The sequence below is a fragment of the Dipteris shenzhenensis genome, chromosome 28, assembly GCF_047967505.1.
Source record: "Dipteris shenzhenensis isolate YYH24624 ecotype China chromosome 28, Dip_SZ_1.0, whole genome shotgun sequence".
Lineage (NCBI taxonomy): Eukaryota > Viridiplantae > Streptophyta > Polypodiopsida > Gleicheniales > Dipteridaceae > Dipteris > Dipteris shenzhenensis.
This window is the reverse complement of record NC_141623.1, coordinates 22084680-22100640: the sequence shown is the minus strand read 5'-3', so window position 1 is coordinate 22100640 and position 15961 is coordinate 22084680. Positions and strand designations below refer to the sequence as shown.

Sequence of the window (15961 nt, the reverse complement as noted above, 5' to 3'; positions counted from 1 at the left end):
AAGCACGATCACGAAGATTTTCCAACAAGATCATACGGACCAATAGATCACGAGTAGTATACGAGGCTAAGATCTAGAGCCAGGGACACGACAGACTCGACAAAGTTCTGGTGCACGGACCATGCTTTGTTCACCAGATTTAGGACATGACCAATGGGGGTTACATTGACTCTTGTCAGATGTAGGGAAGTTCCTAGCAAAACACAACGGATAACAAATACAAATCACTGCCAACGCTGTTAGAAAATACCCAACAGAGGGTACACGCAGCGGAAATAATGCCCAGGAGCTCACACAGTGCGGTGTGGGTGTGGAATCACAAACTTCTTTACTTATGTGCATTCAATAGGTGTGCAGACTCATCAATAGACAATGAACCAAACTAGATAGAGAAGTTTGTGATTCCACACCCACACCGCACTGTGTGAGCTCCTGGGTATTATTTCTGCTGCGTGTACCCTCTGTTGGGTATTTTCTAACATGGTATCAGAGCGGGAGAGATCTTGGCTGGAGGTTAGAGTGATTCTTTCCTTCTGTTTTTTAACATGGTATCAAAGCCCAAGTAGGAGGCTCACAGGTGTGGGAGCCTGAAGACAGGGACCTTGCTGAAGGACGACCCTGATTCAAAAGCTCTAGGGAATCGACTTCCACGATTGGAGGATTGTGCCCTTGCGAGAAGGAGGGTGACTCAGGTTCAGTCAGGTGCGTTCAGAGTTCTAGTTTACTGCATTTGAGTTTGGTTGACTTTGCTGTGCGGTATATATAGCAGAGATGTCGACAGCCTCTTCAGCCCCTGCTATCCCTTCCTCCTCCTCCAGTTTTCTCTCTTTCACTATCCCTAACTTTGGAGAGTCTGGGAACCTGGACGGGACTAATTACCCGATTTGGAAAGTGAAGATCCGGAGTCATTTAGTGGCTCGGAAGTTGTGGAAGCTGACCACGGGAGAGGAGTCGAAGCCGGAAGACATGGTGGACAGTAAAGGGAAGGTACTCATGGCAGTAGACAGAGAGGAGCTTGAAGCTTGGGAAGAAAGAGATGCCCATGCCCTGGCAATAATCATAGGGACTACGGCGGACTCTGTTCTTCCGCATATCCAGCTGACCGAGACGTCAGTAGAGGCGTGGGCCACCCTGAAGGATCTGTACGAGACAGATAATACCTCCCGGATCGTGCTTCTTCAGCATCAACTCTACAATCTTGATATGGAAGAAGGCGATACGGTACATAGCCATTTGACGAAGGTCAAGGTGGTGCGGGATCAGCTGGCAGCAATTGGTCCAAAGACAGACTCATGCCATCTGGCCTTGATGGTATTGAGGAGATTGCCTCGGAGTTTCAAGAGCTTTGTTACGGCTGTGACAGCAGGACAGAGGACCAAACCTCTGACATTTGAGGAGTTGTGTCCATTACTGCTACAGGAGGAAGCTCGGGAGAAGCTCTACAACGAGGACAAAGACGACAAGGCGATGCTGATGAAGGATTCCGCAGGTAAGGGAAAGGGCAAGCCTAACGGTGGCAAGTCCAATAAAGGCGACTCTGACGACGAGGGGACTTCGAAGAGGAAGCACAAGAAGAAGTGTTTCTATTGTGATACGCCCGGACATTTTGCAAAGGACTGCAGAAAGAAAAAGGCGGATCTGAAAAACAAACAGGAGTCTGACCCAGATTCAGAGGGAAAGGCCAAAGCTAATGTGGTAATCGAAGAATTGTTCCTAGTGACATCACCGAGTGTTACCGAGGTCAGGTATGTTGATCCCGAAATCACAATAAGGATGTCTGACATAGAGAGTTGGGTCGACGAGGAGTCAGATGCCTTTGTGAAGGTGAAGGACAGTATGGAGCGCTTGGTACCTTCCAGGTGTGCAGCTGTTGACACTGACACGAGGGTGGATTCCATGGAAAGCCCTAGGGTCTCATGGTCAGATGGATGCTGGACTTCAGAAGGGGACAGTACAGGATTACACAGGATCTTGGCGGGTGCCTCATTGAGGTACAGGGTTTGCTTTCAGAGCGAACATTCAGGCAGTACAACAGTTTGGTATGTATTTGATATTCTGCATTTGAGCCGTTACAGCTCTTCATTTGTCTCAGGTGATAAGAGATTGGAAGGAATTGGCCTTCTTCGAAGGCAGAAGGGGAAGTATGGGTGCTTCTTCAAATCTCGGACGCAGATTGCTAGAAGGTGGTGGACAAAGAGTACTGAAGCCAGAAGAGTACCTGCTTGAGAACTTAGCGAGAGTTCATGGTCCAGGTTATCTGGAAATATTCATTGGTTGCAGACCTTGCCAAAGGAAGGACGGGTTGAAACAGACCCTCAGAGCATGGTGCCTGGAAGACTCCAGGTTGTTCACTCATTATGAGGGGGACGACTGGAAGATCGTGACGGTTGGGTTGCTCGAGTTCAGAGGCGGGAATGTGACTGAAGGAGGTGGTACCAAGAGGTGCTACCAGAGATGGACCTGTGTACCAGGATGGTGTGCGGAAGCGGAACCGGACCTGGTGGAGCAGGAGCCACTGGATGAAAAGCCAGGAAAAGAGTTCGACACCGAAAGGTTCCAGAGGACTACGACCAGGGAGTTACTGGAGCATCTTCATCGACGTGTTGGCATTGGGCTGGGATGTGTCGGTGAGGGGGGGTGTTGGAAAGGTCACCTCCCCATCTGTAAGCCCCCATATGAGGAGAGCATGGGGGAGGGAGACCTAGGGCAGTACCCAACAAGAAAAGAGAGAAAGGGGCTGCCACATAGACAGCATCATGGCTGTCATGTGGGCAGCACATCTAGATCCAGTGCAAGACAGAAAGCCTCTGTTTTAGGCTGTGCTGTGCACTCAGATTTGGCATCTTCTGACAGAGAGAATTCCTTCAGTTTGTCTCAGCACTTGGCTGAGTTTTGTATTGCTCCCCTGGAGCCAGTTTTCTGCCCACCATCCGGTGGATGAATATATTCTCTCTCTGCCTAAGTTTTCTCTGAGTGATTATTGTATCTGTGATCAGTTATCTGAGTTGAGTGTTGCTAGAGCGGGAGAGATCTTGGCTGGAGGTTAGAGTGATTCTTTCCTTCTGTTTTCTAACAAACGCTCTATCCCATGTTTCCTTTCATCACAGATCATTTCTCACCAAAGCCTCCTTAAGGATTCCACCCTAGCCATGGCACCAAATTTTTGTCATAGATTAGATCTTATGTGATTTAATTATGTTGTATTCATTGTGGGTGATTATGCCCAATTAGAGACTCCACCCTTTCAAATCATTGTATCAAGATTCTTTTAGTCTCATAGACGCTTAGGTCTTTGAAAGACTTCTAATAAACCCTCTCAGCTGAGGATTGAGACAGGGAGAGCTGCAAGCACACCTAGAGAGCAGCGGATCTTCAGGTTATGCACATTGGGGGAGATCTAGACAAAGGAGCATTTCTTACGTGTTTGCGCAGGTTACTATGAGATCAAGGGACGATACAACTGTCTCTTTCAGGAGGGGCACGGCTTTGATGCACTCTCACGATTGATTTAGGTCTGCATTGGGCTCTATCTGATTGAGATGCGACGACACAAAGAGAATCTGCGACAAACGGGCAGCAGGAGTTGCCTTACCACAAGATGCAAAGGTAGATCGAGCACAACATCTCTCTCTCTCTCTCTCTCTCTCTCTCTCTCTCTCTCTCTCTATGAGACAAACAACAGGATTCACTGAGACGGTGACTTCGAGGACCTCTCTCTCTCTCTACACACACACACCACATATAGTAATTACATCTGAGTTGGTAAAGGCCACTAAGCAAGTCAACTCATGAAAAACTCGTTACTTCTATAGCCAGCACTCTTGATGTGGGTGACCACTAGGTAGTGACGACGGCTCGATGGATAAGGGGACACCAACAAAGGGTAGACTTGAATACTTTGGAGTCTACTTCCACACTTCAAGAGAAACATGCAATCCTTAGTAAGGGTGTGATGTTCAAAGCCGCCCAGATTTTCATGGCTAAGATGGTGACAAACTCGTAAATTAAACACAAATGAGAAGACATGAAGCTTGTGATTGGAGCCAAATGGGCTGTTTACTGAGAGGAAAGGGTTTACACAATGGACGAATACCGATCCGAGACGTGTGTCCTAAAAAATAATCCACATGACAACCTAGATGCTTATATCTCCTCTCTATATCACATGGGGAGACAAACACTAGAGTAATGGCCACACTTGTTAAATGACAAGCACTTCACAAAGACTACAAGGAGGAGGAGACCTGAGACCTAGACAGATAGATCATTAGCAACGATCTATCTCACTGAGTTCCTCTGTCGATGACACCAACGCTCACTAGATGCAGAGCCACTGTCAAATGAGCTCACCCTATCTATTCTCAGCCGTTCGGTAGAGTTGGTCCCACAAACATACATATGTCCAAATCACTCGTATGGATGGCTCACTGGTTGGTCGATGGTTAGGGAGATTTTACCTCGTCCTTTATTTGGGCTCTGTGTGTGTGTGTGTGTGTGTGTGTGTGTGTGTGTGCGTGTGCACACGCGCTTCTTTGTAATATAATGACTCAAAGATTCCACACAAAAAAGTGTGTGTCTGTGTGTGTGTGTGTGTGTGTTTTTTCTTTTATTTTTTTTCTTCACTCATTGAGGATATTGATCAGGGAATTCTCTGTCTCATCACACCCACTTTGCATTGAGAGTGGCAGGCTGAGGGCATATATGGAGAGGGTCGCATGTGTTCTTTATGTGTTCGAAACCAAGATGATTGCCAGGAAGCGAGCATATTGGACTCAAACATGTAATGAGGGAGGTGTCACGGGTTGCAAAGGTATGGTTGCGATTTTTTGTTCTAGCTAAGGGGGATCATTAAAGTGATAGGACACGATGAGCATGCTTGAGTCATTTGGTTAAAGACACAATTACACCCTCAAGGCTGTTCGAAGTCATGGTTGCTATTTTCCCATCAACGATGTTGAATATCCAAAACAATTGGCTTTGAGATTGGTTCCAATACTTAACCTAACATGCCATTATTAATAAGGTGAAGTCCTACAAGGAGGACTTCAACTCATGCCAATTTCAATTGCGTGCCACATGGAGGAGGTTTCAATGTGGTACTCCCTTTGGTCTCATTGTTAAAGTGTCACTCACCTACCTGTATGCCCTGAGGGCTCAAATGAGGAGGACATGGGGTCAAGGCACACTATAGTGTGTAGACATTCCTAGATAGGACAAGTCTACACAATCTAGAGAAGGTTGGAGGATCAGCAACACCTGGAACTGCAGTCTCGGACTGCCACGATAAGACGTGGCAGAATCTGGAGGGTGCACAACCTCTGTTGAGACCCAGGACAGGCGTGACAGTCTGTGTGGCACATAGGAGAAGATGGAGCAGAGAAAACCAGGTCAGGGTGAGCAGAAACACGGGGGGACAGAAGGGGGATGGACTGCTCCTGTTTTGGGCTGGTCCGGACAGAAAAGGGCAGATCTGGTCAGTCCAGATCTGATGGTCTGATCAGGATTTTCCATAGACCCAGTCTGCTGACTGTGGTCTTTCTTCAGCCTATAAAAGTGCTGTAATTTTGGGCCTACACTCATGCAAACTGAAGCCTCTCCAAGGCCCTGTGATAGCAGTGACTGCGTCAGAGATTCTTTCTGAAAGTTTTCAGCAGTAGCAATCTCCTTAATTGCGACTTTTGTATCCAGCACCTTGGCTGGTGGTTCATGCTCTCTTTAAGTGGAGTTTTCCCACGTTTCGGTGCATGAATCCTCTCTAGCTGCTGTCCATTTTCTGATTTACTTCAGTAAGTGTTGTTAAGTTCTTGAGGGAGTTCGACTTCATTCTGCTGCACTTCTTTAACACTATCACTCTGATTTCCAGGTCTCCACTCTAGGACTGGAGCCACCCACACATACCTAGCTTTCTCACCCTTTCTACCTTATCCGCCTTCTCAACAAACCCATGAGACCTATAGCCAAATCATTTCCACCATGATCTGGCCAATTGTTAATTCCAATCTACAAAACTCTCCTTGGACATTTCCAGAACTTCCCCTCTCTTGAAGCCAATGCTATCTCCATCAAATAGTCCTTACACATTGTCAAACGCCAGTCTTTCCCCTACACTATTAGATCCACCAAGAAGCTGACAAAGTGTGGATCGTACTAGCCTAATCTATCACTTAATGAGCATAAAGATCACAAAGGATCAAACCAAATACCAAAAGCCATGGGGAGAGAGACAGGAAGTATGAAACACTCAATCTATTCCAAATGTGCTATATCAACAATACATGATAGGCCTCTTATATAGAGAGTGCCCTTTGAATAGTCAACACGTGGGATCCTCTGATCCACATCTCTCCTTGTCTCTCTCTCTCTCTCTCTCTCTCTCTCTCTCTCTCTCTCTCAGCATTACACACCACCTCATCCCCGCCAAAGCTTAGGCGGGCATGGTCAGTATGTGAATTACACATCAACCGTACAAGATAATACTAAAGACATCCATTTATTACACGCATGTGAACATGCTTATGTGATTTAGGCTTGACTGAACATTCCGTTTTTGAATCCTCTTATCAGATTCTAGGCGAAGGTTCATGCTACCCAAGACGATGGGTGCCTCTTTTTTTGCAGAACAAATCATTCCTCACCACATGGACACCACGTAAGGAGACACCCTTCATTAGCTTGGGCGGCAATGTGTAATTCACTCTCTCTCTCTCTCTCTCTCTCTCTCTCTCTCCACACACACACAAACCTACGCCCTTTGCCCTTAAAGCACAACCTCACGATTGAAAATCACTTTATATTAGATGAAGGGAGCACATTCTCAAATATTTAAATGAGGTCCCATGGAAGACAAAAATCTAGATACCATTTCCTTTTTTGGATTAGAAACAATGGAGTGTGTTCTCTGACTGCCAAGGGGTGCCCAAACCCAACCCCCCAAATGGGCTGAAATTTTATGTAGACTCCCTACTAAAATCTCATGGTGGTCTGCTGGCTACCTCCTCCTTCAATGCATGGGGACATGCTCTTCTTGGGGATCCCACTGGGTATGTTTTCCCCCCGCTTCGTTGTTCATTGACGGGCGGCTATTGTGGCATGGTTTCGAGTCGCTGGAGTTTGCTCGTAGACTGGGAGCTTGTATGGAGTGGTACAAGCTGAGTCGTTCAAAGACTCGATGAAGGCGTTGCTCCTCAGCTGGGCCTATTGGATGCTTGGGTCTGTGGAGCATCGACTCTTAGAGAGCGTTGTGGCTAGCTATGCAAGGAGGTCGAGCATAGGTCAATGGAGGACACTACTGGAGGCGGAGCGCTGTTGGTATCCGACCGTGCTGGCGCCGTTTATTACATGCTGGAGGCGGAAGTCGAGAGCAGCTAGGAGATGTTGTCAGAGAGTCGCTAAGGGTCGTTGTTGAAGTAGAGGCTGAAAGGTGAAGGCTTGGCAGCTCGACTGCCCGGGCGTTGTGAAAAAGCTGCTATTAGATGGAGAAGCTCGTCGTTGGAGCTAGTGTTGGAGGAACCGGCTTGTCATGGGCGTCGCTTGCAGATGGTAGCTATGTAGACAGCCACTGCTGAGTGCTTGTCAACCATTGAGAACGTGCTGCTTCCCTGCTCATCCCATCAAGTCTTCTAGAGCGTCTGGTTGCAAGCGTTTGAGGAGCGGTGCACGTTGCTGGCGCCGGCTGAAGATGGAGCCAAGGGTCGCTGAGCTAGCTGCGGAGACGCTGAAGCTTGGCAGAAGCTTTGTACATGTGCCGTTTGGAGCTTGTGCAAGCCTTAGGTCTTGTTGTGGTGGCCGTTGGAGTAGGAGTCAAGGCTGAGCGCGTTGTTTAATGACATGGCATCTGATCAACAATCTTGACGTGGAAGATATGCCATGTGGCAGATAACGTGCCACGAGATGGATATCAACAAGGAGGTCGACGGAATGGAGAGCCGGGTGATACCTTGGAAGTTGTCGAGCCCATAGCCAAAGTTGTGACTGTTGGAGTCTATTGTAGTCTCTTTGTAGAGAGAAACATGATGAAGAGGCTGTCAATTTGCCATAGAAGCTCCTATTTGATGGAGGAGCTCGTTACAAGTGGCCTTAGAGGGTGCAGTAGTTTCTTGAAGTATTGGAGTTGGCTCAGAGTCAGAGGCCCTTACGAACTTGTAAAGAGTCTCTCAAAGAGGTCGCTCTTTCTCATAGAGAATGAAGTAGAGAGAATGAATATGCTCTCAAAAAAGACAGATCTCAGAGTCTCTCCCTCACTCTAAATGTAGAACACAGTGGAAGAATGACGAAAATATCTCAAAGCAATGCATGTAATTTTCATTCATTGGAAAACTAAAACTAACCTAGGAGAAAACATGTGCTCCCAAGGAGACTAGACCTAAGCTCTGATACCATGACAAAGTGCGGATCGTACTAGCCTAATGTATCACTTAATGAGCATAAAGATCATGGAGGATCAAACCAAATACCGAAAGCCATGGGGAGAGACACAGGAAGTATGAAACACTCAATCTATTCCAAGTGTGCTATACATGATAGGCCTCTTATATAGAGAGTGCCCTTTGAATAGTCAACACATGTGGGATCCTCTGATCCACATCTCTCCTTGTGGATATCCTTGATCCACATCTCCACATCATGTAGTCCACATCCTAGGGTGGCTACTTTGATTCTTTCCTGCACCATACCTTAGCCTCTAATTCATGTGCTCATGGCACCATATCTCAACACTCCCAAAGGGACCACCTCCCAAAGCAACTAGTATGACTTGCACATCCTTAGAATGCAAGCTTCTTAAAAAGTAAAAACTACTTTCATGTCACCAAAAGAAGAGGGCTTATTGTCAAGACTAAATAGGGATTGATCCAATTTCTATTGAGCAAAGACACTAAAGGATTTCGACTTAATTCTTTAGACAAAAAGTTATGTTTTTCCGATCACAAACCTAGGCAATTAAGCCAAGCATGCTCCCACACTTTAAGAGGGACCTAACTTGCCAGCCCTCATTCTTTCCATACCACTACACTCAACTTAGCCTCTACCTTTGATGCAAGAAATGTAAAAGATGCCATTTCTAAACTTTATAATGCGAGGAACAAAGACCATAAGAGACACATGGAGATCTGATATATCCAAACAACTAGTACGATTAGCCATGCCATGGCCAAGGTGTATAGTGTGAGACTTGAGAGACAGTGGACACTATTGATAATATGAAGTTAACAAGTTAGAGAGCATGAAGCAAACGTTTTTCTGCCACAACTATCGAAGAGGACTATCGAAGAGGCAACTTGCAGTTCCAAGTCTGCCGCAATCTCCTCCGCCACCACTTAAGATTATGATTCATCGCCCATATACAATGGGCCCTATTTGAAATCCAGGGCGGAGGCATCAAAACCTTGTACAGGCTGGCTACAGTGATGTCAACTAATGACAATGGGTGATTTGGCGAACCCTGACAATGTAGAGCCCAATACTTAAGCCAAGAAGTGAGCTCCAATTTTGGGACTGGCAGGAAACATTGAAGCATCTGAGAATCTTATGCCAGAGGGGCCGATAGAGCAGCCCCAAACCATATTGCCTAATGCCAAAGAAAAATCTAGAGAAGTACTATCAGCCTTAAGTACGTCCCCCACAGTCTGGATTCCTTGGAGGAAATGAAATAGGAGCGTCCTTGCCATTTAAGATGAGAGAGTATCTCTTTCCAATCTGGAAACATTTGCGTGGCAAAGGGCACACACACACACAAAAGCAGCTTAAATCTACATCCACATTTACGAACTATTGATACCTGCGTAGTTCTTCCATCAAGCGTATGTTCTCCATGGCAAAACGAGTGACTTCAGGATTACGCTCAAGCCTTGTCCTTAATATTTGCACTTCTTCTAAGAGACTATTTTTCTCTTCCATAAGGTAAGTATCTACAGATATCAATCCTCCCAAAAAAGTTTCCAGCCTTTTGATCTTATCATCCCTAAAGCGCAACATCATCTTGGCACATTGACTATCCTCTTCTCGCTGCTTTACCTACACCCAAAATGAAAGTAATAAATATCAGCTCTCTACCTACATCTTACATGGAACAGTCTTTGTTACTTGCAGTTAGCATGTATGGCTATTTATATGGCTATTTAGCATGTATGGAACAGTCTTTGTTACTTGCAGTTAGCATGTATGGCTATTTATATTTACTTACCAAGCGTTTAAAATGCTCTATTTCGGCATATAGTTGCCTTATCCTCGTGTCACCAGCCTGTTCTCTTCGAAGAGAACCCAACAATGCAAGTTCTAGTTCTATTTTCTGCACATAGACAGTTAAAAACATTTTCTTTTAGTCAAAATCTATTTTCTTTGGCATCGCATCCACATTCAAAGCAAAACTGCAAGAAACATTTGTATACCTTTTTACTTCTAAAGTATGGGCTAGCCAACGCTTTAAGTGAATCCCATGTTTCTATGGAATATGCAGAATATCCTATGCCGTTGATATTGCACAATTCTACACAATTGCTGTACGTTGCTATCGATCCAGCTGTAGGAATTCCTGCACTGCTATGTACTTCATTGCTTCGCAAGCTTTGAAGTCGTAAATGATCCAATTCTTGCTGCTCAGGAAGGTTTTATGTATCAGAGACCATTACAACTCAGCAAATCAAAGGGGCTTGGAAACTAGTCCAATGTACCTTCGCTTTAGATAGAAATCATAAGCAGAAAAAAAAGCTCTCTTTTTTCAGCCTAACCTTCATCTGTTGAATTTGTAAGCGCAGCGCCATTACATCTCCTGAGGCATTCTCATTCACAATTGCCTATCAAGGGTCTCATTAGTCTAGCGGTAACAATTGGGGATTGAAACAAAGCTAAAATACCAATTATTAGAGCGATATTCTCCAAGCAACAGCTCCTCAAAACCATTCACAAGCTGCTTACATTGTTGCGGATGAATTTCGCCCTCCGAGCAAACTTCAAAGTACTTAGAGTCTCCATAGCACAGCTACATCCACCATAAAAGAAAGAAAAACAAGTAAGGATTAAGACTATCTCCTCCATAAGAGAGCAGGTAATGCACGAGGGTACTTCAATGAAAGATTTGAACTTAACAATATCCTCTTCCAGAATCATGAGCGCTACCGCTACCATAGAGACTTATGTTATTCCTAAACAGAACCAAACGCACATAATATCCACCCCCCTTCATTGATGTGCCTTTCTTCTTCCCCTCACACATGAACCTAGCTATGATTCAGGACATCTTGATGATGCTTTTGCTTACCTCTTTAGGGATCAAAAGCTGAAAGAAGAATTGAAGAAGATGTTATTCTTGCATGGCATTGAAGAATGAGTTTGCTAATAGGCCAGGTAGCCGTCCTACAGCTCACTTGGTGGAACTGAGGCATGTTGGGAAGGGCAAAACACCAATCAAAACATAACCCATCATTGTTGCACCCACCTTGCAACAGACTAAGACAGAGCATTATCATCATCTCTTCATACATGCCATTACAAGCCATCTATGTTCCATAAAGATCACCTTTAGAGCACTCATGCCACCTTTTATGTTTGTTACATGAAGCCTTTTCTTGCATGTTAGACTTGACATAGGTTTGTCATGATAATGGATATGCTCAAATGACTGCTTTTCTCTTATTGCTGTAAACTCCCAAACCTATTACATTCGTGTCTTAGATTAGAGTTCTAACTGTATCAAAAAAAGGGAGCTCACCAATTGGAAGGACTGATATTTGCAATTATTGTAGTCTTTGAATTCCCGCCCAACGAGTCCTTGGATCAAAAAGCCATGGATCAAGGCATATTGCATCAGAAGTTGGCATCATGCATCAACATATAATTTACTCTTGAGTTTCAGAGCTCAAATTAAAGAATTACTTGGAGCAGGAACGTGAGCTTTGAATCACGATAGGGTACATGCCGCTGCTTTCCATTTGCAATATCAACTAGACTCATAATGACTAGTCTGCAGAACAAGAAGGATGTTCTCTATTAGAACCACAGACCAATGATTGCTGTCCAAATAAATAAATGATGTTCACATGGAGAAATTTGATACATTGACCAGCTATACTTAGCTCAAATGAATCAGCAGCAAAAAAATGAATTAATAAATTTACCCTAGAGTTGACAGGGATTTATTGATGTTGGCAGCCTCCTTAAGCCTCTCACCCTCAGCTCCTGAGCTTTTCTGTCTGTTAAAAATCAAGAAATTATTTGATTAGGCTCTACATTATAAAATGGCTTTCATCATTTCAAAACAGAGAAGCATAAACAGTTTTTGCCAACACACGAGTGAGTCCTCTGGTTGTTGCTATACCTCTCGGAGCCTGCCAGATCAACAAGATTTAATCTTGCAGACCGGGTATTCGTAATAGACTGGCTTGTCCACTGCCCAACAAAATAGATTAAAATATCTGTGAATTGTATGCCATATACATTTCAAAGAAGAAGCATGAGAATTGAAATGCCTAATTCACCTTGCTTTCAATGACACAGGTAAAAACACTGTGCGATCGACTGCTCTCCCTGTTCATGTTTGTTGAGGCAACTTTCCTGTTTGCAGCTCCCTTAGATTTCAACACGAATTATTAAAAATCGAAATTAACTCCTGGATTGTATTTACTTGCAAAAATGTATTCCATGAAGTACATATTCTCAAACGTATTAGCAGACCTGGAGAAGTAGCCGGATCACATCTTGAACGTTCTTTACTTCCACTTCTGAAAGATTCTCAACATAGACACCTTTCTTCGCATCCTCTCTCATCTGCTCAGTACACATTAAAACAATCCTGTAAACATGGGCTAACAGATACACTGAGGGTCTAAGGTCATGAACCATTAAAGCTTAGAGATGCTTGCAGGAAGAAAGCCTTTGATAAATGTTCTGTACTTGAAGATTGGTAGCAGCGGGGTCAAGAAGGTCCAGTATTTGCTCATTGTAGATTTCCAAAAAGGAACAGCTGCAAATATATCTGAGGCACTCAGTCCTGCATGCTTCTTCCTCCTGATCCAGTAACATACAAAACACAGCTTCAGTGTTCTGGATTTAAAAAATCTTAAGGAAAGTTATCCATTGGGCATGACTATCGCAACAGCTAGCACTCACCTTGTCGATCCTAGCAAACAAGTATTCAAATACACGGGGTGTCATACCCCGATTGTTACTGGGTAAGTCATCTGCACCTTCCAGATCCCCAAGCATCGTATATGTCTTTCCACTGCCTGTCTGCTTCAAACAAGAGAATACCAACTCCTGTAAGTTCAATTCAAGATTTTCCTGACACAAAAAAGGTGCAAGGGGAATGCCCCTGAGGTGATTGCAACATAAACTAAACTAAATATCAGGCTTCGGAAAGTTAATAAATTAAACTACTCCTCCACTTGTGCAGAAAGTTCCCTTTCATCCACTTTTCCTATTGCTTTTATCGTGCATTAAAAACCCAATTTTTTTCCTCCTCTTTGACTGAACTAAAGACTCAAAAGCTTCAGATTTGATAAGGCAGGCAACGACCAAGTATGGCTGGACTATACTAGGAAACTAACCTGACCATATGCAAACATGCAGCTGTTGTATCCTGCCATGCAGTTATCCACCATAGGCATGCCAGCGACCCTAAAGATCTTCTCCTGCGAGAATACATACAGATTCAATCTAAGTTGAAATGCTTAGGAAAAATACATTCAATTTACAGATATCTGAAAATACCATGAAGCCTTCGAAATAGGAACCTAAGCATTGTAAAGGCTGAGTCCTTTAACGACGAATGATCCAAAAACCAGTCTCAAGTCATTCACGAAATGTTTAGGACACAGTCTAAATTCATTGTTGAAGAATACCTGTGTGATCGTTTCGCAGGCTACGAGATCGAACGTAAACCGTGACTCAGGATGCCCTGTCCAGGTCAGTGCATGGGCACTATCTTGCCGTACACATCTACTATGACCTTGGGTTGCGAGTTCATAGCTGTTCAGTGGACGAAGGCGTATGACAACCTGAAACACAGATGAAGAGGACTAATTTATCACAAATAGGCACTTATAGCCTGCCTTTCAAAGCCGGCACAAGTTGAAAGCAACTTACCTGGACATTATAGTCCTTCCAAAAGGTGGGATCTTCCTCAATTTCAAATTGGGGTTGGGCAGAAGAGTTAGGGGCTGGGACAGGGGAGCTGTGTGTCGTTCTGGATACTCTTGCCTTGCGCGATCTCGCTTGGCTAACACTTCCGGCTCCGGAGACAACTGTTGAATTACTGCTTGAAGCAGAGTGGCAATACTCCAAAGATCGACCCACTGGTGTTCCGGCCCCTGATCCTGAGTCGGAGTCGTTGCTTGACGCCTGAGGAGTCGCGCAAATGATTTTACAACCTGAGACAGAACAGATTGCGGAAGAAGCAGAAGAGGCACTGGATTCTGCTGAGTCTGCGCGAGCGAGACGCAGCTGGCTGGCGGAGAATTGGTTGGGATTGGATGGCGCAGAGGTGGGAGGGAGCATTGAATTATCGGGGGAGAAGGAAGTAAAATTCTCGAGGGATTCAAAGAACTGGTCTGGCGGAGGAGGGGAGGAGGGAACTGTGGTGCGAGGGGTGAGGAGGAGTTCGTTGGAGGTGGAAGAGGAATTGAGAGGGGAGAGGGGAGAGCGAGGGAGCTCCTTGCCAGGCAATTCGACGATTTCTTTGCGCGAGAAAATCCGGCGAGGCATCTCTGCTGCTTCCCCTTGTCGATTTGTCGATCTTCGCTCTGCACTCCCAATTTCAACGCTCCCTCTGCTGCATCTCCTGTGCTCTCGCTCGGCTCTCTCTACCCCTTTGCACCAAAGCTCTCCTCTCTACAGACTTTCGCCGTCGCTCCTTTGCATTGGCCTCGGCCGCGCACGCACATCCGCGCAGAATCAGAGCTCTTACCTCTGTAGAAGTCCATCCGCACCTGTCAGCCTCTCTGCTCGCTACACATCAAAGCGCCCGTCAATCAAAATGCAGCTAGAAATTTCCGAGCGTGGCGATGCTCTCGTGCTCCAACAAAAATCCCGGCGTTTGAATTTGTTTGTGAAGGGCTGGTATGACGACGGAGTGTACGAATTTGACGGCAGGAGGCAGAGGAGGAAGACGGAAATTCGTGCAGGCGAAGCAGCAATGGGCAGATGAGATACATCAACTGGGAACATGTGCGGACTCCTGATTTCGAGGAGCAGGGGGCACCAGCACACACATACACACACAGAGAAAAACCCAGAGCGCCAAAAATTTGAATTCTCAACGGCTATTTCGGAAATGAAGAAAAAGAGAGAGAGAGAGAGAGAGAGAGACTCTCTTCCCATGGGTTGGTACCACCCTCCATCAAGCCCTCTTCAAAGAGTCTAATGCTCCTCCCAACATCCGGTCGCCCTACCTTCCGCATCCCACCCGCCCCTCCCCACTTCCCTTGACGGTCGATAAAGGCCACGTGGACGTCCACCTTCCCGAAGTTGCCAATCGGCCTATCGGCCGGTCGGTCGCCGTAATCCTCCCGGATTCTTCCCGAGAAAAGGCCTCCCCATGGCCCTTCCCTGCTCCGTCACCGTAGCCAGTGCAACCACCAACCGTCAGCTCAGGAATAGCCCTCTGGCCTTCCGAGTTCTAACAAGCAAAATTGAAATCTGACTTTTAGATATTCTTTGATTTTTTATAATTAGTCCAAGTTCCACTTGCTATTTCCTTCCTTGGAATCTCTCTCTCTCTCTCTCTCTCTCTCTCTCTCTCTCTCTCTCTCTCTCAACTTTCAATTGCACTCTCCACCCTCTCCATCTTCACATGCTTAGGGCCTTAGCACATGGATGGGGTTAGCATCGGTTTAGGATGGGAATATTTTTCTCATCATTACTCCCATCCTACACCAAGTGGTCTAGGATGGATTTAGAATGGGAGTAGCCACTTTTTCTCCCATCCTGGACCATGGCCTCTAGACCTTGGCAGCCAGAATGGATTCCCCTT

At 45.4% G+C, this 15961-nt stretch overlaps 1 protein-coding gene across 2 annotated transcripts in view; it reads right to left on the bottom strand.

Moving 5' to 3' along the window:
- The window catches only part of LOC147883325 (kinesin-like protein KIN-12G), a 40401-nt gene extending 25373 nt beyond the window's left edge, over nt 1-15028 (bottom strand). For both annotated transcript variants that reach the window (XM_087399740.1, XM_087399741.1), the window contains exons 1-16: nt 14077-15028; nt 13833-13988; nt 13539-13622; nt 13102-13221; nt 12886-12999; nt 12667-12759; nt 12471-12560; nt 12311-12381; nt 12111-12185; nt 11869-11956; nt 11705-11763; nt 10912-10975; nt 10725-10790; nt 10386-10589; nt 10181-10285; nt 9776-10011 (exon numbers count right to left, since the gene is read on the bottom strand). In XM_087399740.1, the coding sequence (XP_087255866.1) occupies nt 9776-10011; nt 10181-10285; nt 10386-10589; nt 10725-10790; nt 10912-10975; nt 11705-11763; nt 11869-11956; nt 12111-12185; nt 12311-12381; nt 12471-12560; nt 12667-12759; nt 12886-12999; nt 13102-13221; nt 13539-13622; nt 13833-13988; nt 14077-14694 (2243 nt within the window). In that variant the 5' untranslated portion in view covers nt 14695-15028. The remainder of the gene's footprint in view (nt 1-9775; nt 10012-10180; nt 10286-10385; nt 10590-10724; nt 10791-10911; nt 10976-11704; nt 11764-11868; nt 11957-12110; nt 12186-12310; nt 12382-12470; nt 12561-12666; nt 12760-12885; nt 13000-13101; nt 13222-13538; nt 13623-13832; nt 13989-14076) is intronic.
- Between the last annotated feature and the right edge of the window lie 933 nt (nt 15029-15961).